This window comes from Zophobas morio, unplaced genomic scaffold (assembly GCF_036711695.1).
Source record: "Zophobas morio isolate AGI-343-1 ecotype UQ-CSIRO unplaced genomic scaffold, CSIRO_AGI_Zmor_V1 ptg000021l, whole genome shotgun sequence".
Taxonomy (NCBI): Eukaryota; Metazoa; Arthropoda; class Insecta; order Coleoptera; family Tenebrionidae; genus Zophobas; species Zophobas morio.
In genome coordinates, this window is record NW_026972126.1 from 23,637,735 (window position 1) to 23,665,240 (window position 27,506).

At 32.9% G+C, this 27,506-nt stretch overlaps 2 protein-coding genes across 2 annotated transcripts in view; both read left to right on the forward strand.

Moving 5' to 3' along the window:
* The first annotated feature begins 3 nt into the window (after positions 1-3).
* Positions 4-898, forward strand: LOC135131950 (PRKR-interacting protein 1 homolog). Its single transcript, XM_064059822.1, has 3 exons — positions 4-214; positions 276-455; positions 516-898. Exons 1-3 carry the CDS (start codon positions 98-100, stop codon positions 855-857), a joined length of 639 nt encoding a protein of 212 aa, XP_063915892.1. The 5' UTR covers positions 4-97; the 3' UTR covers positions 858-898.
* Positions 899-9,480: 8,582 nt separating this feature from the next.
* The window catches only part of LOC135131943 (lissencephaly-1 homolog), a 33,101-nt gene continuing 15,075 nt past the window's right edge, over positions 9,481-27,506 (forward strand). Inside the window, exons 1-2 of the mRNA XM_064059813.1 lie at positions 9,481-9,659; positions 11,171-11,254. Coding sequence (XP_063915883.1) covers positions 11,217-11,254 — 38 coding nt within the window. The 5' untranslated portion in view covers positions 9,481-9,659; positions 11,171-11,216. The remainder of the gene's footprint in view (positions 9,660-11,170; positions 11,255-27,506) is intronic.

A 27,506-nucleotide genomic window follows, 5' to 3' on the forward strand; every position in this document is an offset into this window, starting at 1 on the left:
ATGCGTGTTGCAAGTGTCACAAATACTTGTCATTTGTCATTTCATCAAACGTTGTGTTGTTATTATTTTAGCCATCAGAAAGTCTTAGTTTTTCGACATGGGGGACCGCGACAGCAGCCCCGATATGGAAATCGAGCGCCCAGCGCGCCCCATTATCATTCGCAACACGACAGACCTTCAAAGACTCAAATTGGAAAAGCTCATGAAAAACCCGGTATGCCTCTCCTAGGGGGAATCGTTTGCATTTCGCAAATTGCCAAGCTCGTATTTTGCAGGAGAAACCAGTGGTGATTCCCGAGAAGCCCAAAGAACGCGGAGTTCCCGTAGTTCCAGACTTTGTCCGGAATGTCATGGGGAGCAGTGCAGGAGCAGGGTCTGGCGAGTTCCATGTGTATCGTCACTTGCGGCGGAAGGAATACGCAAGGCAAAAATACATGAAGGAGAAAGGCGAACGGGTAAGTTTGAACTTTTTGTTTATAAGTAGTAGGCAACCCATTATACACCAATTTACGCAGGAGCGACTGGATAATGAATATCACTCAAAACTGGAGGAGAACAAAAATAAAGCAGAGGCACGAACGGCGAAAAAAAGACAAAAAAGACTAAAAAGGAAGCAGAATCAGAAGGGCAAGAAGGCCAAAAATACAGCACAAAGTGAGAGTACAAGCAGCAGCAGTGATAGTGAAGAAGACAATGATAAAATTGAAGACGAAAATAAAGCGCCTGAATGTGGAGAAGAAAAGCAAGGCGGTGAAGAGGAGGTCGAGATCAAAAGCAAAAAGGCAGACAGTAGTGAGGGACAACAAAGAGAGGAAAAAGATGAGGGTGGTGAAAAACAAGATGAAAATAGCGATTAATGTAAATGTTATATTAAATAAAAAGCACTAGTTTTCTAGAACGTTTTTTAAGACTGGTTTCTTTGAGAAATGAGAGTAGTGTGCTGTGACAGGTGGAGACATCCTCAAACCCGACAAAGACAGTTTTCGTAATTTTTTTTTAGTCATTTTCCTATTTTCTATGCATTTTTTTTTTCAACAAAGACCACATTCAGTTACGTCTGGCTCACATTTTTAAGAAATCATAAAAAAAACGGTAGTTTTCGTTATTTTTAGCATAAAAATCTGGCTCATTTTTAAAAAGGTCATAAAAATAGGGTAGTTTCCATAAAAAATTGATGTTTCAGTAGATAAAATGAGTCTAAAGATAAGTCATTTTCTCAGTTTTTGTGTTCTTGAACAGACTTCAACGACAAAACTTGAAAATTGACTCATTTTACTGAAAAATTGATGATTTGGGAAAAACTGAGTTACAGGTTAGGGGTTAAAAATAAGGGAAAAAAGTCACATTCAACGTTGTTTTTGATGTTTTGGTAGAAATACCGGTTTTTGGTGAAAAAAAAAAATGCCTAGAAAATAGGAAAATCTGAGTTAAAATGTTGCTTCTGGACGAGGATATTTGGCGTTTTCAAAAATAGGGTAGAATCTTACAAATTTAGCTGTTTTACCAAAAGTCAACAACCGAAAAAAGCCTAAAACTATTCAAAAAGCATTAACTTTTATGCACCCCAAAAGTACCAAATATCTGTAGACCAAAAATTGGGCGCACGAAAAAAACTGTTGAAATCTCCCACAAACTAATGCAAAATTACTTCAAGAACAGTCAAAAAAACTGTCAAAATCCGTTGCTTTGTATTTCTGGACCAGACCAATTGGCGCATGCAAAAAAAAAAGGAAAAACAACACCAAAATTAAAACGCCTTACAAAACAAGACAGGATCCTAAAAATTTATATGTTTTTCCAAAAGTTAACAACAGAAAAAGATATAAAATCCGTCAAAAATCATAATTTTTAATGCGACCAAAAAATACTCAAAAGTCTCTTTTCTTGTTGTAAATCAATAACCCATCAGAAATTACAGCATTCCTTGGAGACACTCCAAAATGGATTTTTACTTCTGGACCAAACAAATTGGGGCATTAAAAATTACCGAACACTTATCCAAATCCCTCGGTTTTCAACACCCCGAAATGGATTTTTTATTTCTAGGCCAGGGCATTTGGGCACTTTAAAAATCCAATGAAAATGACGGTAATTAGTCCCAAAACGTTTTAAAATTATTGAAAAAGAGGTCAAAATTTCTCATTTTTAGATACCCCAAAATGAGTTCATTGCTGGACCAGAATAATAAACTGTTAAAATAAAAAAAAGCTGTGTCGACAGTTTTATTGCTGAATATTTCACCGATTCCAGATGGAACCGCTGCAAACCCAGAAGATCTAAGATCTACTATTGCTTTTCAAGGCATATAAAATATTAGTATTAACATTACCAGTACAATTAGGCACTTTAAAAACATAGCAAAACAAACCAAAGAAAAAGCAATGAAACAACCGGAAAAAAATCTAAAAACCATATTAAAATCCCCAATTTCTTTGAAATCCCAAAACTGCACTAAATCAATTTAATGTAATGAATAAGAATCGACTAAAGAGTTTCTCTATGCTGGAAGTGATGGATGGTTTGCAGAATTTGAGAATACATTGGGGGAGAAAACCAATGTTTTTGGTAGATGAAGTTGAAGTTTGATTTAGAGGTGCTGAAATCTCAAATTGAGAACTACGTTCTTATACGTCTGGCTGTGGATGGTTATTATACTCCTCATATATTTGTCTTTCGAGATACATCCGATTGGAAAAATGTAATTCAAGTTAATATTGAAAATCATGTTGCAGAACTAATATCAACTCATCTAAAATCAAAAATACTTGTTGTCTGATGATGTGATGATAGAACTGGTGAGAATGGTGTTATGATATTGAGACTTAAACTGAGTTAGTTACTGATAAGATTTTGATTTCTATTCATTTAATAAATTTATTTTGTGAAAAAATAGCATTTTCTTTGTCTTTGCCTTTGCTTGTTGCACTGTTATTGATGTAGCAATGTTGATGTTGAATATAATTGTGAAAATCAACCAGCGTATTGAACAAAACTGTTGATTCAGGATTGATGGTCGTGCCGATGATTCTCCTCGATAGACACATTGATTGGAAGTTTTGGATCTTTAGTCGATTCTTATTATTCATTGCACTAAATTGATTTAGTGCAGTTTTTGGATTTCAAAGAAATTAGGGGTTTTAATATGGTTTTTGTTTCATTGCTTTTTTTTTTGGTTTGTTTTGCTGTTTTTAAACTGTCTTATTGTACTGGTAATATTAATAATAATAATAATAGTAGATCTTCGATCTTCTGAGTTTGCAGCGGTTCTACCTGACACAGTTTTTTTTATTTTACCAGTTATTATCCTGGTCCATCAATGAAAAGTCATTTTGGGGTATCTAAAAATGAGAAATTTTGACCTCTTTTTCAATAATTTTAATACGTTTTGGGACTAATTACCTTCATTTTCATTGGATTTTTAAAGTGCCCAAATGCCCTGGCTCAGAAATAAAAAAATCGATTTGTTGAAAACCGAGGGATCTGGATAAGTGTTGCAAAATTTCGGTAATTTTTAATGCCTCAATTTGTTTGGTCCAGAAATGAAAATCTATTTTGAGGTATTTAAAAACAAGAACTTTTATTTGTCTAATATTTTTACCAGTCGCCATTCCGACCGGTGAATTTTTCCCATGTGCCAATGGGTTGGTCTAGAAGTAAAAATCCATTTTGGGTGTCACCAAGGAATGCTGCAAGGTTTTTTGGGTGCTTTTAACGTAATTATGTTTGATTTTGGACGATTTTCAACAGTTTTCTCATGTGCCCAATTTCTGATTTTTTGGTCGCATTAAAAATTATGATTTTTGAAGGATTTTATGTCTTTTTCGGTTGTTAACTTTTGGGAAAACGTAGAAATTTTTAGGATCCTGCCTTGTTTTGTAAAGCGCCAAATATACCTGTTTGATTTGGTGTTGTTTTTCCTTTTTTTTTGCATGCGCCAATTGGTCTGGTCCAGAAATACAAAGCCATTTGGAATGTCTAAAAACAACGGATTTTGAAAGTTTTTCAAAGTGCTCTTGAAGTAATTTTGCACTATTTTGGGAGATTTCAACAGTTTTTTCGTGTACCTAGCTAATTTTTGGTGGTCTGCAGATATTTGGTACTTTTGGGGTGCATAAAAGTTGATGCTTTTTAAAGGGTTTTAGGCCTTCTTCGGTTGTTGACTTTTGGGAAAACAGCTAAATTTTTAGGGTTCTGTCTTGTTTTTTGAAGACGCCAAATGTCCTGGTTCAGAAATAAAAAGCCATTTTGGGGGTGCTTAAAAACAAGGCATTTTGTAAGTTTTTAGATCTTTTTCGGTTGTTTACTTTTGGGAAAACACTAAATTTGTAGGATTCTGCCTTGTTTTTTCATGCGCCCAATTTTTGGTCGGCTACAGATATTTGGGTACTTTTGGAGTGCAAAAAAATTAATGCTTTTGAAGAGTTTTAGGGCTTTTTCGGTTGTAGACTTTTGGAAAACAGCTAAATTTGTAAGATTCTACCTTGTTTTTTAAGACGCCAAATATCCTGGTCCAGAAGTAACATTTTATGTCCTAGTAGCCTAATATGTGTAAAGTTTTAACTCAGATTTTTTTTCCTAGTTTTCTTAGTCATTTTCCTAATTTCCATGCATTTTTTTTCAACAAAACCGGTATTTCTTCCAAAACATCAAAACTTCTAACTCAGTTTTTTCCAAATCATTAATTTTTTAGGAAAATGAGTCAATTTTCAAGTTTTGTCATTGAAGTTTGTTCAAAAACACAAAAATCGAGAAAATGACTGGTTTTTAAGCTCATTTTATCTATTGAAACATCAATTTTGTATGGAAACTAGCCTATTTTAAATGACTTTTTTAAAAATGTGAGCCAGATTTTTATGCAAAAAATAAGGAAAACTACCCTGTTTTTCATGATTTCTTAAAAATCTGAGCCAGACGTAACAACTTCTGAATCTCTGGTTTTTGTTGAAAAAAAAAAAAATGCATAGAAAATAGGAAAATGACAACGAAAACCATGAAAAAAAATCTGAGTTAGAACGTTACACATATTAGAATTATAGAATAAGACTAGATACTAAAAGTAATGAAGAGAGGGAAGGAGAAACACAGAATGCAGAAATGTGTCTCTTTGTGGGGTTTGAGGATGTTTTTGGCTTTTTTCGGTTGTTGACTTTTGGGAAAACAGCTAAATTTGTAAGATTCTACCCTGTTTTTTAAGACGCCAAATATCCTGGTCCAGAAATAACATTTTATGTCCTAATATTCTAATATGTGTAACGTTTTAACTCAGATTTTTTTTCCTAGTTTTCTTAGTCATTTTCCTAATTTCTATGCATTTTTTTTTCAACAAAAACCGGTATTTCTACCAAAACATCAAAAACAACGTTGAATTTGACTTATTAACCCCTAAATTCTAATTCAGTTTTCCCAAATCATCAATTTTTTAGGAAAATGAGTCAATTTTCAAGTTTTGTCGTTGAAGTTTGTTCAAAAACACAAAAATTGAGAAAATGACTTGTTTTGAGGCTCATTTTATCTACTGAAACATCAATTTTTTATGGAAACTACCCTATTTTTAATGCCCTTTTTAAAAATGTGAGCTAGATTTTTATGCAAAAAATAACGAAAACTACCCCGTTTTTTATGATTTCTTAAAAATGTCAGCCAGACGTAACAACTGAATCTGTGGTTTTTGTTGAAGAAAAATGCATAAAAATAGAAAAATGACTAAGAAAATCTGAGTTAGAGCGTAATTCTGTTTTTTAAAACGCCAAATATCCTAGTCCAGAAGTAACATTTTATGTCCTGGTAGTCTACTAATTTTGTCATTTCTTCTTAATATACATAGTCCTCTTTTCACAACAAGAAACTTAAAACATGTTCAAAATTTTTGTAGGGAAATATGTATTTTGCAATTACGCTCCGCCCCTTGGTCAACGAATAAAACATTCATCATCATTGAGATCGAGACTTTCTTTTAGTTACTTATAGTTACGATAGTTACATTATGTTTTTAGTTTCTTGTTGGGAAAATAAGATTTGGTGTATTAAAAAAATGTACGAAATATAAACCCCGCCCACCCACCCTCTCTTTTCTTACACGGTATCTCATTTGCCAAAGTCATTCTTTATCTTAGCAGGCACTAACCCCGCCCACCCACCCTCTCGTTTTTTAGAGGTTATGTCATCTGCCAAAATCAGTCTTATCTTGGCAGCTACTAGATAGGATAAGACTGATTTTGGCAGATGACATAATCTCTAAAAAACAGAGGGTGGGTGGGCGGGGCTAGTACCTGTCAGGATAAGACTAATTTTGGCAAATGACATTCTCTAAGAAAATAGAGGGCGGGCAGCTGGGGCTAGTACCTGTTAAGATAAGACTAATTTTAGCAAATGACATATCCTCCAGGAAATGGAATTAAATTATTATAAGAAAAGACACTACAGGCTTCAAAGCATTATTATTAATAAATAAACAAAAAAAAATTAATAATTCATAAAATTAAAAAGAAAATTCGTAAAATCGAAAAATTCGAAGATTGACAAAAATCAAAATTTGAAAAACTTATAATTGAAAACCCGAAAACTTGGAAAGCGAAAACTTGTGAAAATCTAAAATGAAAGAAAAGAAAAACTGTAAAGTTCAAAAATTAGAATTGAAGAAACAAAAAATCTAAAATCAAAAAATTAAAAGTCGAGAAACTGAAACACTGATGAAAAATTTAAAAATCAAAAGTTGAAAAATTTAAAAAAATCGAAAAAGGGAAAAACTGTAAAATCACAAAATTGTATATGTGTAACGTTTTAACTCAGATTTATTTTCCTAGTTTTCTTAGTCATTTTCCTATTTTCTATGCATTTTTTTTTCAACAACAGCCGGTATTTCTACCAAAACACCAAAAACAACGTTGAATTTGACCTTTTACCCCTATTTTTAACCCCTAACTTGTAACTCAGTTTTCTAAAATCATCAATTTTTTTAGGAAAATGAGCCAATTTTCAAGTTTTGTCGTTGAAGTCTGTTCAAAAACACAAAAATTGAGAATACGACTTGTTTTTAGGCTCATTTTATCTATTTTGAAACATAAATTTTTTATGGAAACTACCCTATTTTTAATGACCTTTTTAAAAATGTGAGCCAGACGTAACAACTTCTAAATCTCTGGTTTTTGTTGAAAAAAAAAAAAATGCATAGGAAAATGACTAAGAAAACAAAGAAAAAAAATCTGAGTTAGAACGTTAGAAATATTAGAATTATAGAATAAGACTAGATACTAAAAGTGATGAAGAGAGGGAAGGAGTAACACAGAATGCAGAAATGTGTCTCTTTGTGGGGTTTGAGGATGTTTTTGGCTTTTTTCGGTTGTTGACTTTTGGGAAAACAGCTAAATTTGTAAGATTCTACCCTGTTTTTTAAGACGCCAAATATCCTGGTTTAGAAGTGACATTTTATGTCCTAGTAGCCTAATATGTGTAACGTTTTAACTCAGATTTTTTTTCCTAGTTTTCTTAGTCATTTTCCTAATTTCTATGCATTTTTTTTCAACAAAAACCGGTATTTCTACCAAAAACATCAAAACTTCTAACTCAGTTTTTCCCAAATCGTCATTTTTTTAGAAAAATGAGTCAATTTTCAAGTTTTGTCATTGAAGTTTGTTCAAAAACACAAAAATTGAGAAAATGACTTGTTTTAGGCTCATTTTATCTATTGAAACATCAATTTTTAATGGAAACTAGCCTATTTTTAATGACCTTTTTAAAAATGTGAGCCAGATTTTTATGCAAAAAATAACGAAAACTACCCTGTTTTTTATGATTTCTTAAAAATGTGAGCCAGACGTAACAATTTCTGAATCTCTGGTTTTTGTTGAAAAAAAAATGCATAGAAAATAGGAAAATGGCTAAGAAAATCTGAGCTAGAGCGTAATTCTGTTTTTTAAGACGCCAAATATCCTGGTCCAGAAGTAACATTTTATGTCCTAGTAGTCTACTAATTTTGCCATTTCTTCTTAATATACGTAGTCCTCTTTTCACAACAAGAAACTTAAAACATGTTCAAAATTTTTGTAGGGAAATATGTATTTTGCAATTACGCTCCGCCCCTTGGTCAACGAATAAAACATTCATCATCATTGAGATCGAGACTTTCTTTTAGTTACTTATAGTTACGATAGTTACATTATGTTTTTAATTTCTTGTTGGGAAAATAAGATTTGGTGTATTAAAAAAATGTACGAAATATAAACCCCGCCCACCCACCCTCTCTTTTCTTACACGGTATATCATTTGCCAAAGTCATTCTTTATCTTAGCAGGCACTAACCCCGCCCACCCACCCTCTCGTTTTTTTAGAGGTTATGTCATCTGTCAAAGTCAGTCTTATCTTGGCAGCTACTAGATAGGATAAGACTGATATTGGCAGATGACATAACCTCTAAAAAACAGAGGGTGGGTGGGCGGGGCTAGTACTTGTTAGGATAAGACTGATTTTGGCAAATGACATTCTCTAAGAAAATAGAGGGCGGGCAGCTGGGGCTAGTACCTGTTAAGATAAGACTAATTTTAGCAAATGACGTATCCTCCAGGAAATGGAATTAAATTATTATAAGAAAAGACACTACAGGCTTCAAAGCATTATTATTAATAAATAAACAAAAAAAAAATTAATAATTCATAAAATTAAAAAGAAAATTCGTAAAATCGAAAAATTCGAAGATTGACAAAAATCAAAAATTGAAAAATTTATAATTGAAAACCTGAAAAATTGGAAATCGAAAACTTGTGAAAATCTAAAAATGAAAGAAAAGAAAAACTGTAAAGTTCAAAAATTAGAATTGAAGAAACAAAAAATCTAAAATCAAAAAATTAAAAGTCGAGAAACTGAAACACTGATGAAAAATTTAAAAATCAAAAGTTGAAAATTTGAAAAAATCGAAAAAAGGGAAAAACTGTAAAATCGAAAAATTGTATATGTGTAACGTTTTAACTCAGATTTTTTTTCCTAGTTTTCTTAGTCATTTTCCTATTTTCTCTGCATTTTTTTTCAACAAAAACCGGTATTTCTACCAAAACACCAAAAACAACGTTGAATTTGACATTTTACCCTTATTTTTAACCCCTAATTGTAACTCAGTTTTCCCAAATCATCAATTTTTTAGGAAAATGAGCCAATTTTCAAGTTTTGCCGTTGAAGTTTGTTCAAAAACACAAAAATTTAGAAAATTACTTGTTTTTAGGCTCATTTTATCTATTGAAACCTTAGATAAGGAAGATTTCCTAGTCTAAGATTGAAACATCAATTTTTTATGGAAACCACCCTATTTTTATGACCTTTTTAAAAATGTAAGCCAGATTTTTATGCCAAAAATAACAGCTAAATTTGTACGATTCTACCCTGTTTTTTAGGCCGCCAAATATCCAGGTCCAGAAGTGACATTTGATGTCCCACTATTTATTTTGACAGGTCCGCTCACCATCCTTTCGTTTTTAGTTTAGTCACCGTTGCGCAGTTGGCAGCATTGTCCGATTCAAGCAGCGATCTTTCAGTTTTTGTCATTTTCTCTTGCGCAGTGTGAGCAGTACGTGTAGTTGTGTGACCGTTATCGTGTTTGACGTCTCCTGCCAGCTCTCCAACACCCAATTTTAGTGCAAATAGTGTTTCGGATATCCCCTGCATCACATTTTGTAAGTAAAATCCGACCTCTTGTCCCTCTCACCGAAAAAAACCCCACGAAATTCCACCCGATTGACATTGTCTAAAGCAAAATGGCCGATATTGATTTTGTCGCAAAGGCTTTAAAAGTCGTTAAAGCTTGTCAAATTTAAACGTAAGAACGACCCTGAAGTGTTGATTCATTCTTAAATTAGACTGGTGGCCGTTAAACTCGTTTTTGATCGGTGGCGTAACCCAATCGAGCTGCGTTTTGATCGATGGACATCTGTCAAAATTTACCCATTTCGCCGAATTTTGGTCGTCGGGGACGGTTTTCGAGCCCCTGAATCCAGTGGGGTTTTTCGCCGATTCAAACCGGAACTTGCACCAGAGTGCATTTTTCCCCCACGTTTAATTCTCTCTTTGTCACCTGTTCATAATTTATTCCATATCGTGACTAATAAATCCCGCATTTCTATCTCCTCGACCAGCATTTCTTTATTTTTGCTCCACATTCACGTTTTGCAATTTTTTTGGCAAGTGGGTACGGTCCACGACGCAAATAATGACCACTGTGACGGATCAAGTGGGATGTAAACAAATGAAGCGGTTACGTCACGAATTTTGCGATATTGTGGCACATTTTCGCGAAACGGGGGAAACGCGAGGCTGAGGCGTGGGTCGAGGATTGCATTTTTGAGATTTTGCACGTCGTATCAAGAACAAATTCCAGGGTCAGAATGTTTATAGGTAACTGTTGTTGCTTATAAGTTTACATGGTCTAGTCATAAATATTTATTATTCAATATTTGCGATGCGGGTGCGAAAATGAGACATTTTTGCGTAAGGTTTGTTTTGGTGAAGGTTGGGCTAACGTAATAGGCCGCGAAATGGGAAAAATTGCATCAGAGTTGTAAATTTGTCACAAAAGTGACGATGATTTATTGGGGATCGGCCGAAACATAGATATTATTTTAGATATCGATGGGGTTTTCTCTGTGTACTGTGTAAACATTAAAATGTGTACTATTTTACCAGCTTTCAAAATTTTTCTCAGTGTCTTTTATCAGATTTTTCATTCAGCACACAAACGTGGTGTCTAGTCGATGCGTCCAGACATGGAATAATTACTTCGTATGTTTCGCTCACTTAGTATACAAATATAAGTTTCAGATCATTTAGGTCGTCCCGAAACCGCACATTTCCGCTTCTAATCCCTTTAACCCTATTCCTTACCTTTTTCTTTGTTCCTTATCGATTAAACGTAACGAAGCCAACATTCCTCTTCCACAATTTATTGAGTAATCAATCTCTGCCCCGAACCCGATACACAGGGCCGGGCTATTTCATCGACTCGGTTCGAAAATGTCAGCGATTCCCCTCTCGTGAACTTCATACACGCAAGAATCTCAACAATGCTTTGTTGTGTTCACGATTATCGGCCACCTGTGTAGGCAGACCGCTCTAATTTAATAGCGTTGAAAATGCCAAAATCGTGGCGTTTCGCAACCAAACCAAGATTAACGCGATTTTTACTTCGCAGGTAATGCAATAAGGATTTAGTGGAAGTCGAGCCCCGGAACATTAACATGAAAATGGTTTTATCTCAACGCCAGCGAGAGGAGCTGTGAGTATTTTTATTACGATTTATTATTTTCTCGATTAATTTAAGAGATAAGTCGACTTTCGTAGTGTCACCGGGTTCAGTGTCATTGCGTTAATTTTGACGCAATATCGGAGTTTCTTCGAGAAGAGTGAATTCGACTTTTCGTTTGAAGTTTAATCACGTACGGTTGGATTGGTGAAATCGAAACGGTGGGTACACGTGACGAACATACGAATGATTGGCACAAAGCGGATGATATCACGGTTGTCTCTGTAGCTTTGAAATATTAAAATAATATTATTTGAAAGGACGGCAATTTCGTGACGAGATGTTGATAATTTTTCGCCTCGTTCTCATGGAAGACAAAAGTTCTTGACCTTTTTTTCGCCGGTGCATTTTCTCTCTCGACACAATAGTAGAGGCAAATCTCAAGTGGATGATGATTCATATCTAGTTGGCATGCTGGGTGTTCGTTGTCTTATCATCTGTTATCGTAATTGTGAACTTTTATTCAGCGAAATGTCTGCTCGATATTCGGCCAAGTTGTTTATTTGTTGAATGGTGTCGACGAAGTAGTGGCAAATAGTCGTGGGTTATTGTTATTAGTTTAAGTTTTTTGATCAAATTGTTTAGAGATAATAAAATGTAAAAATTTGTGTGTTTAAACCATCGGGAAAGCTACAAGTTGAAAATTTTTTGAACACTTGTGGGTTACTTTGCCGTTACTTATGACCAGTTATGCCACCGTAGGTGCAAAGTTCAACATCTTCTATTGATTCACACTTGTGTGCTGTGCACACCAATAAAAAGCTCCATTAACGTCGATGCAAGCACGTCATTTTAAGTTTTTTTAAATAATAATATTTATTTTTAATAATTTTCAAGTGCCGCAAACAGCACATTATCAACGGGAATATATTACATCGGAAGAATGTCACGTAGATATTTGTTTGATTTGAATGAGTTTATCGCCCCAAAGCAGATGACTAAAATTATTCATAAGCCTCCATTGTACAACGTGTTCTGAATGTTATTATTATAATTCTTACCTTATCATTGTTTTATTGATATTGTTATAAAGACGAGCGTATTCTCACAATTTCCAGAAAATGGGGTGGCTCGTTCTTAATTTGATCAATAATAAATTAATTGATTCATTAATTTTTTTGAGTCACCTGTTTAAGCAAATCTAAAAAATCTGAATGCAATGATTAAAAGTCTGTTCATATTTTGCACATTTGCGAAATAATTTTTTCGGCAAAATTTTGAGATGCCGTAATCAAAGTATTCAGTTTTGCAATGCTTGATTTAATCAATAAAATAAATTATCAATTAAGTCATTAATTTTTTTCACACACCCCGTATAAGCAAATCTAAAAAATATTTATGCAGGGATAAATCACAATTATAGACTCATCATACTTTGCGCAATGCACGTTTAAGATAGCATTTTTTCGGAAAAATTTTGGGGTAGCGAGATCAATTTTTTAGGGGGAGATGACCAAATATATTTTGATCATAAATTTATCATGTTTTTTTGATGTTTAGGTTCTTCGACATTTCCGTTTTAAATTTTTAAGTTTGTCAATTTTTCCATTTTCAAAATTTTCGATTTTTCTAATTTTCAGATTCTCAATTTTATTTATTCTTCGATTTTTCGATTTAAATTTTTTTCATTTTCCAAATTTTCAATTTATGGGGTTTATGAGTTTCTGATTTCTCGATTAATCCATTTTACGATTTTTCGATTTTTCAGTTATTCAATTCTTCAACTTTTCAACTTTTTGATTTTTTACTTCGTTGATTTTTCAATTTTCTATTTCTCGTTTCCTCAATTTTTCAATTTTTCGATTTTTTAATATTTTTATTGTTCAGGTATTTAAATTTTTAATTTTTCGATTTGTGGATTTCTCACTTTTTCAATTTTTTGTTTTTTGAAATGCGATATTTCGGTTTTAAATTTTCAAATTTCGGACTTTTTGATGTTTCAGTTTCTCGATTTTGCGATTTCTGGACTTATCGAGATTCCGATGTTTCGATTTTTCAATTTTCCGTCGAAGTCGAAATAACCGAAACGAAAAATTAATAACTGAAGAATTTTAAACTTTAAAAATCGGAAAATTGAAAAATAAAAAATCGGGAAATTGAACAATCGAAATCTCGATGAATCCAAACATCAAAAAATTGTAAAATTTAAAATTAAAAAATCCGAAAAATAAAAAAATCTAGAAACTGAAAAAAATCGAGAAATCGAAACATCAAAAAATCATAAAATCGAAAAATGTAAAATTTAAATAATCGAAATCTGAAAAATCAAAAAAACGGGAAATCGAAAATTGTAAAATTTCTAAAATTGAAATTGAAAATTCGAAAAATTTTGATTTTTTACTTCGTTGATTTTTCAATTTTCTATTTCTCGTTTTCCCAATTTTTCGATTTTTTGATATTTTTATTGTTCAGGTATTTAAATTTTTAATTTTTCGATTTGTGGATTTCTCAAATTTTCAATTTTTTGTTTTTTGAAATGTGATATTTCGGTTTTAAATTTTCAAATTTCGGACTTTTTGTTGTTTCAGTCTCTCGATTTTGGATTTTTCGATTTTCCGATTTCTGGATTTATCGAGATTTCGATGCTCGATTTTTCAATTTTCCGAAATAACCCAAACGAAAAATTAAAAACTCAAGAATTTTAAATTTTAAAAATCGGAAAATTGAATAATCGAAATCTCGATAAATCCAAACATCAAAAAATTGTAAAATTTAAAACTAAAAAATTCAAAAAATAAAAAAATCTAGAAACTGAAAAAAGTCGAGAAATCGAAACATCAAAAAATCATAAAATCGAAAAATGTAAAATTTAAATAATAATCGAAAACTGAAAAATCAAAAAAACGGGAAATCAAAAATTCTAAAATTTATAAAATTGAAATTGAAAATTCGAAAAATTGAAAAATCGAAACATCGAAAAAATGGAAAATTCAAAAATCTAAGGCCGAGAAAACGAAAAACCGAGAAATCGCAAAAGCGAATAACTGAAAAATTGTAACGTCGAGAAATCGAAACACGAAAACATCTTGAAATTAAAAAATCGAAATAGCCCAAACGAAAAATAAAAATTGAAAAATTATAAATTAAAAAAAATCGATAAATCGAGAAATTGAAGAAAAATTGAAATCATAAATTTTTTGGAGGGGACGAGTAAATATAAATATTTTGAATAAAAACTTATCATCCTTATCGTAACTGTAAACCATCTGCAAGATTTCAAAGCATTCGGTTTTGCAGATTCCAAATTAAATGTCAAAATGTTCTTTCCTAATTTTGATTTTATTTTTCCAAAAATCTGGACGTTTCAGGTAAAATCTCAATTTGGAGTCATAAACTACGTGTGTACGACTATGTTATTTGATACAATTTAAAACCCATTTACTATGTACAATTTTGAAGTGACGTCATCACATTAGTGGTGGGGATGATTAGACAAATTTGGTTAGCCTTTACTATCTACTTCATATACCTAATATAAATACAAAATTTGACAACAATCTGTCCGGGACGCAGACAGATGGACAGAGAGACAGACAGACCGAAACGGGAGACCTATTAGTTCGTCCTCTAAGGGTCATGATACGTCGAGAAAATGCAAAAGAGGAGGGTCGGCCGAGGGACTCGATTACAATACTTCCTTTGCTTACGCTCGGGAAGTAAAAAATAAAAGAATGGGTTTTCCTAAAGAGTCTTTTATAGGCAAGCAATAGTCCCTCTTAATATTGTTTAGTCTTACCGTTGCAAGTACTAGCCCCACCCACCCTCCCTTTACTGTTTTTAGATGTATGTGATTTGCCAAAGTTAATCTTGTCTTAATAAGTACTAACCACGCCCACTTTCCCTGTTCTCATTTAGGGACTGATTTTATTTCTGTATTTCATTCAGAGTAGATAAAATTAATCACTGAAATCGAGGCGGGTGGGTGGGCGAGATTTGTTATATGTTCATCTGTAGGTTGCGAGTGGGAACTACTAGAAATTAGGCTAATCTAAACGTGATTTTTTTGAGGTATTATTTGTCATAAGATTTATTTCTTATTTCTGAAAACATAATAATCATCAAATCTTCAAATCCCCAGAACATCATAATCCTCAAATCTTCGGAACACCATAATCCTGAAGTCCTTAAACCAGAATCCTCAAATCCTCAAAACATCTTACTCCTAAAGTCCTCAAAACAGCATAATACTTAAATCTACAGAACATCATAATCCTCAAATCCTGTAAACACCACAATCCTCCAATCCTGTAAACACCACAATCCTCCAATCTTCAAAACACCATAATCCTCAAATCCTCAGAACACCATAACCTCAAATCGTCAGAACATCATATTCCTCAAATCCTCAAAACACTATAATCCTCAAATTCTCAAAACACCGTAGTTCTCAAATTCTCAAAACAGCATTATCCTCAGAACATCATAATCATTCTCAAATCCTCATAACAGCATAACCCTCAAATTCTCAATACACTAGAATACTCAAATCCTCAGAACATCATAATCCTCAAATCTTCAGAACATCGTAACTTTTAAATCCTCAGAACATTATAATCCTCAAATTCTCAAAACACCATATTTCTCAAATCTTCAGAATACCATAATCCCGAAATCCTCAGAACACCATAATCCTCAAATCCTCATAACAGCACAATTCTCAAATTTTCAATATACTAGAATGCTCAAATCCTCAGAACATCATAATCCCCAAATCCTCAAAACATTGTAATTCTCAAATCCTCGAAACACCATTATCTTCAGATCCTCAAAACACTATAATTCTCAAAACACTATCATTCTCAAAACACTATAGTCCTCACATTTTCAAAACATCATAATCTTCAAATCCTCAGAAGATCATAATCCTTAAAACACCATAATCCTCAAATCCTCAAAATACCGTAGTTCTCAAATTCTCAAAACAGCATTATCATCAGAACATCATAATCATTCTCAAATCCTCATAACAGCATGACCCTCAAATTCTTAATTAACTAGAATACTGAAATCCTCAGAACATCATAATCCCCAAATCTTCAGAACATCGTAACTTTTAAATCCTCAGAACATTATAATCCTCAAATTCTCAAAACACCATATTTGTCAAATCCTCAGAGTACCATAATCCCCAAATCCTCAAAACACTATAGAAACACTAGTTCTCAAATTCTCAAAGCAGCATTATCCTCAGATCCTCAGAACATCATAATCCTCAAATTTTCAATATACTAGAATGCTCAAATCCTCAGAACATCATAATCCTCAAATCCTCATAACAGCATAATTCTCAAATTCTCAATACACTAGAATGCTCAAATCCTCAGAACATCATAATCCTCTAATCCTCAAAACACCATAAGCCTCAAAACTTCAGAACATAATCCTGAAATGCTCAAATCACCATAATCTTCATCCTCAAGACACCATAATCCTCAAATTCCAAAACACCATATTTCTCCAATCCTCACAATACCAGAATCCTCAAATCCTGAGAACATCACAATACTCAAATGCTCAGAACATTATAATACTCAAATCCTTAAAACACCATATTTCTCAAATCCTCAGAATACCATAATCCTCAAATCCTCAAAACACTATAGAAACACTATAGTTCTCAAATTCTCAAAGCAGCATTACCCTCAGATCCTCGAACATCATAATCCTCAAATTCTCATAATAGCATACTCCTCAAATTCTCAATACACTAGAATGCTAAAATCCTCAGAATATCATAATCCTCAAAATACCATAAGCCTCAAAACTTCAGAACGTAATCCTCAAATGCTCAAATCACCATAATCCTCATCCTCAAAACACCATAATCCTCAAATCCCCCAAACACCATAATCCTCCTAAATTACGAGTTTTCAAAATTAATTTAAAAAATGCGAACGTTCAAAATTTCAGAAGTTACCACGAAAGAAATGACGTCAAAACGCACTTTTACTAGTTTTGTAGTCTTGAAAATTGGGTTTTCTAAAAGTTCGAAATTTTGGGCTATCAAAATTTCTCCGAGTTTTTCAAAATTAATTCAAAATACTCTTTTTCTGGCAAATTTCAAAGATTCAATGCCAACAAAAAAACCTTGAAAGTTGAATTAAAAAAAAAATGCAAACTTCGGATTCACTTTGGAAATTGGGAAATACCAAAAGGGCATTTAACTAAGAAAAATCGCGCAATCTATATGAAAAAGCTAAAACTGACTCCATCCACATCTGTTTTTGAATTTTATTGGCATATTTTATTTTCCCTGGAAAGAAAATTGAATTCCATTTTGGCAAGTGGTCAAATGAAATAAAAAAAAAACATCAAAGTGGCTGCGCCCACCCTCCCTTGTCGGTTTCTTTTTAATCACTTGAATTGGATGAAAAGGGGATTTTATGTTGGTAAACAGTGGAATTTATACCAAATAAAAAGGTACCCACCTCCACATTTGAGTTTATTTGGTTTATTTTATTTATCATGAGATGAAAATTGAATTCTATTTTGGCAAGTGGTCAAGTCAAATCTAATTAAAAACAAACTTCAAAGCAGTAGTTTACCTTTTGATCATTCATTTTATTGGACGAAAATGTTGAACTTCATTGGCTTATTTTATTTCTCAACTATTAATATTTTTATTCGTCTACCGAGTCGTTGATAGTCATTTGGAGGACTAATTCAGGCTGAACTTAACTAATTAAAAAATTAACACGTATTCCAGAATCGACAATTTCAGGAAAAAAGCTCAAATTCGTAAGCAGTTACGTGGTCATCACAGGTGTGAAATCCGTAATAGTTCCGATCGAAGAATAAAATTTCGTAGCATAGTTGGAGTAAGCCGGATTTTTTCGTCGTCCTCATGCGAAGAATCGAAAATTACATCTGACAGGTGGCAATCAGCACGTCTCGTATTGCACATAAACGTACAAAAAAGGTTTAATTTTATAATGCCGTTATGGTACGTGATTACAACACGCCGACGTAATGACGGTCGTAAGAAAAATAAAATTGCTTTTAATTTGAGGACGTTGGAACGAGGAGTCGGAATTACGAATCTTTTTTAAAGCCGTCTTTTTCGTCAGAAAATTTAGCGGTTTTATAATGAACTCGTTACTCGTGGGGAAACACATTTGACAGTCAATAAAAAATTGCCGAGTTACGATTAGTTCCAGAGAAAACTACCAGTTTATTTCAGCTTGTGTAATCCGTTGTGCGAAACAGAGTAACAGTTACAGTTTCCATTGTACAATTTATGCTCGACTTTTACCGTTTCTATTTCAACAAATTAAAATGCCAAGCATTTGCATAGAAAAATTCCAGCAGTTATTGTAAACGTGCGACTGAGAACATTTATGAATGTGATTTTTGTCGTCTCCACTAGAAAGTAAACGTCTCGTCGTTGGCTCTGAACTTTGTTATCTGTGCAAACAAAAAAACCAGCGACAAACCCAAAGAAAGTGAAAAATTCGAAATAAGTTGCTGGTAATTAAACGAATCGCAAACCAAACCAAAATAATAATAATAATAATAGTACAAAGTTTGCAAGAACTGTTCGTAATCAACGTAACTTTTTGTAACGGTTTAACCAAACGCCATGATTATGACGCTAGCCTCAGGAAAAGTGTACTGAACCTTGAAGAAAGTCGCTTAATGATAAAATCAAGATCTCGGCCAATGTTTCGATAATCCGATAGCTTTCATGTTCGCCCGAGGGACTAAATTATGCCCGTTTAATACGAAAAATGGGTGGTGATGAACCCACTTTTTTGCTTGCGCGATTTTCTTTCCGAAATGATTAATCACTTTCGATTTTTTTCTTCCACATCAGCTTTCGAAAAAGTGAAACGATTTTTTGTTGCGTCTGGCATTGTTTTTGCGACATTGCAAATCGTCGTATTTTTAAACCTCGATCGATAAGTGGCACATAAAATCCCAATCTTCGCTTTAATTTACAAAAATGAAGAACACTCCGTCGAGAAAATAAACAAGATGTCATGTCGTGTTTACGCAGACGTTGTTGTTTATCTTGGGGAGAAAACACGCACGTCGTAGAAAATTCACATCGGCTGATAAATTGAAAAGAATATTCTGTATTGTATTCCGAGCCCGAGGTGCTAATTTTCCTCAAGTGCATTCTGTTGTATGGTGATTTCGGATTTACATCGAGTGAGATTTACGGCATGGGATTAAGGTGTTAATGAAAATGTGTTCTCATTAAAACGGTAATAGAAATGGTAAATCGTAATTTAATTAGTCGACCGGTGTTTGTTTTTGTGTGCAACTTTCATCGGTCTTTTCTTTTGAGGAAAACCGGCGTTTCTCTCGATCGTAGATCTCAGAAAATCGCCAATCATCATAATTCATGACCGTGTTCTCTTCCAAAGAATTTTCTAATTGGTTATAAAAAATTAAATACCTGCGCCACATCCGATAATAATTCACGTTTTCATATCCCGTTATATCTTCAATATGTTCAACACAACATCTGCATCCAATCATAATAAACCTGAAAGAAAACATAACTGTCCGGCCCTAACTTGATTGATTTGTTGAATTAGCGACACTTCCTGTAACTCGAAACCCGCAAATACCTTTCGATATCAACCGTTAAATACACGGAATATTATTGAAGTCGTCAGAACATGGACATATTTATCTTAATGATAATAAGACGGAATGTTGGTTGTCGTGTTGGGCTTGGCCGCTCACGTTTACGTAAGTACCTGTAAAGCCAGCACGAGGAAGAAATGGACGCGGAAGAGGCGCAGCGTCGGAGCTCCGTTCTAGGCCCTCGTTCTTTCGCGTAATTTACAAGCGACGTTAGGCTAGTTGGGGCGGCGTTTTCCGGTCATAATTGCAGTTAAGGGGAAACGCTAGACGAGATAATTATTATATTATTCAAACACAATTTAGACACTGTAGAGCAAACAAGGCTTATCAAACCCGTCTATTAGTTTATTGGCCTAAATGTATTATTAATACCGTTTTCAAATTACATCAAAATTGAAAAATCGAAAACTTAATAATTGAAAAATTGAAACATTTTAAATGAAAAAAATCGGTAAACCGAAAAATTGAAAAATCTATAAATCGAGAAATTGGACAATCTAAAAATTAAACAATTTAAAAATCGAAGAATTGGAAAGCCAAAAAATCTAAACCGAGAACTTGAAAAATCGAATAATCGAGAAATCAAAACATCAAGGAAAACAAAAAATTAACGGAAAATCTAGAACTTAAAAATTGAAAAATTAAAATAAGGCTTGTCCCCGAAAAAATTGACGCACAAATTTCCTTCTACCGCAGTTTCCCCGTTCAGTTAAAAAAGTTTTGAAATATGCCATTTTACTTAGGAGGCTGTGTATTAATTAAAAACAATTAGTTGTAACTGTCATGTCACATTTAACAAAGATGTCGTTTTCTCAAGAACAGTTACGTGAAGAAATATTGTACAAATGGGTTCAATTCAGAGGCATATCAACAAAAAAATAGCTTTTGAGTTAAGAACATCCAGAAGAACTGTCCAAAGAACACTAAAAAGATATAATGAAACGGGGAACACACGAAGGAAGAGCGGAAGTGGACGGAAACGGATTTGTGAACAAGAAAATTGAAAAAAATGTGTTAGCAGCCTTAAAAAGGAATCCGAACCTTTCTGTAAGAGATTTGGCTAAAAAATTTGAAACTACTAAATCAACAGTGCATAGAATTAAGAGCAAACATTCTATAAAGTCCTTTAAAAAAACAAAAGCCCCTAACAGAAATTGCAAGCAAGAAACTGTCGCCAAGTCAAGAGCGAGAAAACTTTATTCACGGATGACGTCAAAAAATTATTGTTTCATTTTAGACGATGAAACATATTGTAAGATGGATTTTAAATCGCTACCCGGTCATCACTACTATTCAGGAAAAGACAGGAAATCTATTAGCGATGGGTTTAAAGTAATAAAAACTCAAAAATTCGCTAAAAAAGTACTCGTGTGGCAAGCCATTTCTTCGTGTGGCAAACGCAGTGTGCCTTATTTTTCAACAGGATCAATAAATGGGGAAATTTACCTAAAGGAGTGCCTTCAAAGACGATTGTTGCCTTTTTTAAGACTTGATGATAAGCCCGTGCTATTTTGGCCCGACTTGGCAACTTGTCATTATGCCAGAAATGTTACAGATTGGCTAAAAAGAAGACAAATTGAATTTATCGAGAAAAATGAGAATCCTCCCAACTGTCCCCATTTGCGCCCCATTGAAAGATACTGGTCCAGAATGAAGCAGAAATTATTAAAACATAAAAAAAAAATGCTAAACCAGTTTCTGATTTTAAACGAAAGTGGAAAGAAACATCAAAACTCTTAAGTGATGATGATGTACAACGCTTAATGGAGGGAGTGAAAAGAAAAGTGCGTAATTTCTGGATGAATCATAGTTAATGTTAATATGTTGATTGTTACATGTTCTTTAGTTATTTTTGAACACAACTAGCCAATAAAATTTTTACAATCTCTTTTCTTAAAAATTTGTCGCAAAATTAATATGCGACAATTTTTTCTGGGACAAGCCTTACCTATCGAAAAATGAAAAACCGAGAAATCGAAACATCAAAAAATGGAAAAATTGAAGAACCGAAACATTGTAAAATCTCAAAACTGAAATACTGAAAAACTGAAAAATGGAAGGAAAATTGAAAATACGAAACAGTGAAAAAATTCAAAACTGAAATCTTGAAAAACTGAAAAATGGAAAGCAAATTGAAGAATCGGAAAAGTGAAAAAATCCAAAACAAACATTGAAAAATCCAGAAATCGACAAATTGAAAAATCACAATTGAAGAAAGAATTGAAAAATCAAGAAATAGAGAAATGGGAAAATCAAAAAATCAGTTAATCGAAAAATTGAAAAATCGAAAACTTCAGAAACGTCAAAAATTGAAAACAGAAAAATAAAAATAAAAATAAAAATCGTAAAACTGAAATATCGTGAAGTTAATAAATTGAAAAACTGAAAATTTTTGAAAAAAAAATCGTATCAAAAACTAACAATTCAAAAAATCGAGAAATTGAACAATCAAAAAATCAAAACATTGAAATCCCAGTAAGTTGATAAATAGGAAAATTTAAAAAACAAAAATTTTAAAAATCCAATAATTGAACAACAAAAAAATTCAAGCCTGAAAACTCAGAAAATTGAATGATCCAGAACAAAAAATCTAAAATTTAAAAATTCGACAAATTGAAAAATCATGGAACTGAAAAATCGATGAGTTGAGATAGTGAGAAATCTAAAAACCTAAAACTTTAAAAACTGAAAAATTAAAATATCGAAAAATTTAAAAACCGAGAAAACACAATATCAAAAATTTGAAAAATGAAGAAACGAAATATTGCAAAATTCCAAAGCTGAAATATTGAAAAACCTAAAAATGGAAGGAAAATTAAAGAATCGAAACAGTGAAAAAATCCCAAACTGAAACATTGAAAAATTGAGAAATGGAGAAATGGGAAAATAAAAAAAATTGGTCTAAAGAGTTTAGACAGTACTTCCCTCGCTATCGGAAACGTGACGACTGCATGCCTATTATGTTTTTTTTACTTCCCGAGCGTAAGCAAAGGAAGTATTGTAATCGAGTCCGTCGGCCGACTCTCTACTTTTACGTTTTCTCGATCTTTCATGACCCCTAGAAGACGAAGAAATAGGTCTCCCATTTGCGTCTGTCTGTCCGTCTGTCCGTCCGTCTGTCCGTCCGTCTGTCCGTCTGTCCGTCTGCCGTCCCGGATTTTTATTAGACAGATAATCTCCGAAAGTACTCGACCGATTGTTGTGAAATTTTGTACTTATATTAAGAATATCATGTAGATGGTAAAACGCTAACCAAAATTTGTCTAATCATCCCCACCACTAATGCGATGACGTCACTTCAAAATTGTACATAGTAAATGGGTTTTCAATTGTATAAAATAACATAGTCCTACACATGTAGTTTACAACTCTGAATCGACTTTTCACCCGAAACGTCCAGATTTTTGGAAAAAAAATCAAAATTATAAAACAACATTTTGAAATTTAATTTTTAATCTGCTAACCAGAATGCTTTGAAATGTTGCAGATGTTTTAAGGCTATAAAGAGGATCATAAATCTTTAGTCCAAAATATTTGCTTATCCCCTCCAAAAACTTGATGACGTCAGCTCAAAAGTTTGTGGAATAAATCATATCTAAAATGTACAAAATATGATGAGTCTGTACCTGTGATCTATCACTCCATTCATATTTTTTGGATTTGCATATACAGAGTGACTCAAAAAAATTAATGAATGCGTAAATTTATTTTATTGATTTAATCAGGAACTACAAAACCGAATGCTTTGAAATCTTGCAGATGTTTTAAGGTTATAAAGAGCATAATAAATGTTTAGTCAAAATATATTTGCTTATCCCCTCCAAAAACTTGATGACGTCAGCTCGAAAATTTGTCGAATAAATCATATCTAAAATGTACAAAATATGATCAGTTTGTACTTGTGATCTATCACTCCATTCATATTTTTTGGATTTGCATATACAGGGTGATTCAAGAAAATAAATGAAAGGGTAAATTTATTTTACTGATTTACTCAGGAACTACAAAACCGAATGCTTCGAAATCTTGAAGATATTTTAAAATTATCATAAGCATGGTAAATTTTTGATCAAAATGTATTTGGTCGTCCCCCCTAAAAAATTTATGACGTCACCACAAAATTTTGCTGAATAAATCCTATCTAAAATGTACAAAATATGGTGAGTCTCTTCTTGTGATTTATCATTCCATTCAAATTTTTTCGATTTGCATATACAGGGTGACTCAAAAAAATTAATGAATGCGTAAATTTATTTTATTGATTTAATCAGGAACTACAAAACCGAATGCTTTGAAATCTTGCAGATGTTTTAAGGTTATAAAGAGCATAATAAATTTTTAGTCAAAATATATTTGGTTATCTTCTACAAAAAACTGATGACGTCAGCTCAAAAGTTTGCCGAATAAATCGTATCTAAAATGTACAAAATATGATGAGTCTGTACTTGTGATTTATCATTCCAATCATATTTTTGGATTTGCATATGCAGGGTGACTCAAAAAAATTAATGAAGGCGTGAATTTATTTTATCGATTTAATCAGGAATTAGAAAACCGAATGCTTTGAAATCTTGGAAATATTTTAAAGTTATTGTAAGCATGGTAAACTTTTGTTCAAAATGTATTTGTTCATCCCTCCTAAAAAAATTGATGACGTCACCCTTAAATTTTGCTGAATAAATCCTATCTAAAACGCAAAAAATATGATGAGTTTGTACTTGTGATTTATCATTCCATTCATGTTTTTTAGATTTTCTTAAGAGGTGGTTCAAAAAAATTAATGAAGTCAATTTATTTTATTGATTAAATTAAAGGCAACACTTATTATTAGTATTACACCCCAACCAACCCAATTTGGTAGACACAAAATTTGTTAAAGGAAAAACTCGGTTGAAACATAAGGGTAGCACGCTTATTTACATCGACTTTAACATTACAGACCTGCATTTGTTTTATGCCTCACTTGGTTCCGCGAATGTGAAATAGACATGTTTATAATCAACCAATTGTGAATTTCACCGTCAAGAATTAAAATAAAACCCAATGTTTTATATAATAAGCGGAAGTCGAAGCAATAAAACCGATGGTCGTTTTGTTTACAGTTTCTCTGTTTGACTCTCACGTATGCTGTTACGCCTGTCATCTTAAATTAAGAATGTTTATACATACACGATTTTCAGTTGCCTCTGATAACTATACGTGAGTAAATTGTTTCGTTATTTTATTGATTATTACAAATCAATATTCAAAACGACTCAATTCATTTTCCCGAAAATTTGAGAATATAATAATTTTATTCTTAGTATTACACTACATCAATCCCAACTGATATACGTGTCCTTGCAAAAATGTTGATGACGTCATCGCATTTTTTTTTTAAATTCCCACTACAAAAATGTAATGAGAAAAAAACACAATAGGCATGCAGTCGTCAAGTTTCCGACAGCGAGGGAAGTATTGTCTAAACTCTTTAGACCAATTTTTTTACGATATTTCTCAGCCTTATTTTTTTACTTGATTGAACTGGTCTCTGCGCTCTAGAATATGAAAAAAGCTGCAGTTTGATGTATGATACATCTATATTAATATCATTTTTTCATACAAAAAACCAAAAAAATGTTATACCTCGTCTAGCGAGTCCCCTTAAAGTTTGCGTACAGTCAGGGAATTTTAGTGTGTGCAGTCATGCCTGTGGAAATGGGGGGCGGCGTGATAATGTGCCGCCCACCGAATCAATACGGTCTCCGAAACGGCGACGTCATTGCGTAGTGTCGCCGTCGTGTTTTCATTGCCAAGGTGACGAGAAATGGGAGAAATGGAGAGAGGAAAACAATATCATAAAATTTATAACCAAGCGCCGGATCTTTCTATGAAAATACTGTTCGTTATTAATTCGTCGTCGCTCTTATCTAATAACGATTGTTTGAACGGATAATTGCGTCAATTAACTCCTCGACCAACACGAATTGATAGATTTAAAAATACATCCCGTATTTTCGTCTCTTCTGCTTTTAGCAACCGCTCCTCGTAATTAGAGGAAATTATTTATAAGTAAGCCGGATGTCTCAAAATAACATGAGAAACGTATTAATTTCACATAATGGTCCTCGTATCCAAAAGAACGCGAGATAAAGGACTCGCTACAATAATTGTGAAACACTTTCATTTCGTGGTTCTGTTTCCATTCATTGTAGTCGTAATAAAAGATAAGATGTATGGCTTGCGGGAGCGAAAAGCGAGTTCTGTTGATGTAATTAGTGCGATTTGTGGGCTGTTTATTGTTGTTATAATTAACCAAAACTGGATAATATCGAAAGTCGAAAAGTGAAAGGCTTTCGATGTTGACAGATGAATTGGGTTTTTTAATGTGGTGCGGTGGTAAAAGTGATGTCTTGATCGACGGCGCTAATTGGAATTTTTATCAGTTGTCTAGTTGTTTTTTGCTTAGTTGCGACATGTATTATTCTTGTCGTGGTTTTTGTGCGTAGTAGTACGTAGTACGATTATGGGTTTAACAAGAAAGGACAAATTATTTCTATTTTTAATGTCCGGAGACAGTTTATAGGTAGGTGTTGTCTTGAAGCAAGAAAATGATTGCTCACGAAGTCTGTTTGTAAATGCATTTATCAACTAATAAAAGTTAATTTGTCAAATTTAATAACGTTATTGATTATGCGGCGAAAAATTACTTCTCGATGTGATTTGACGATAATAGTAATGAGTCATCGAGTACAACGTTGCATACGAGTTCAGAATCATTCATTATTGTGTGGTTTCTAGTATGTCGTCTATAGGTTTTTTCTGTTATTGCTATGATTGCTTATTAAAAAAAAAAAAAATTGGACGAAGTCGTCTGTGGGGTGTATAATATGTTGCCTATGCAAAAATGGACAGGGATGAACAGATAAAATGAACACCCTGTATAGTAGTTGTAAAGATAAGACGGATTTTGGCAAATGATATAAAGATGGGCGGAGTTAAATGGGAGGGGGGTAGTTTTTTCTACACCCCTTCTTCATTCTAATGATTATTCTTGATATTGTTCAGCCGTAACTTAGCAAATACTAGCCCCGCCCACCCACCCTTAGTTTCCTAGAAGGTATGTCGTCTGCCAAAATCAGTACTTTATAGTATCGGAAATATTAAATGTCACATTTGCAAGAAACATGGGCTTAGGGGTCTAGAAAATTCAGAACAAAATAGACAAAAAAAAGTAAAATATTTTGGTCGAAAAAAGGCCAAAACGGCACTCAATCAAAAATAGGCAAATAGGCAAAAACAAGTAGGACTCACACCAAAGGATTTTCTCAAATACACATTTATACAAGATGCATATGGAAACGCTTAAATATCTTGAGAACCAAAATTGTACATATTATATGTATATATTTTTTTGCATCATTTGTTTTTGAGATGCAAGAGCAACTTGATTTTTTTTTAAATAGAGCTTTTTCTCTGAATTTATTGATATACCACAATCATACTTTCTTTCTGATTGAAGTGGCAAAATAAATTATTTTAAATAACAATAAATAAAAAATAAACATGACGCCAGTCTTATCTTAGCAAGTACTATATTATATATTGAAATGGCAAAATAAATGATTAAACATTATAATTAAATAATTCT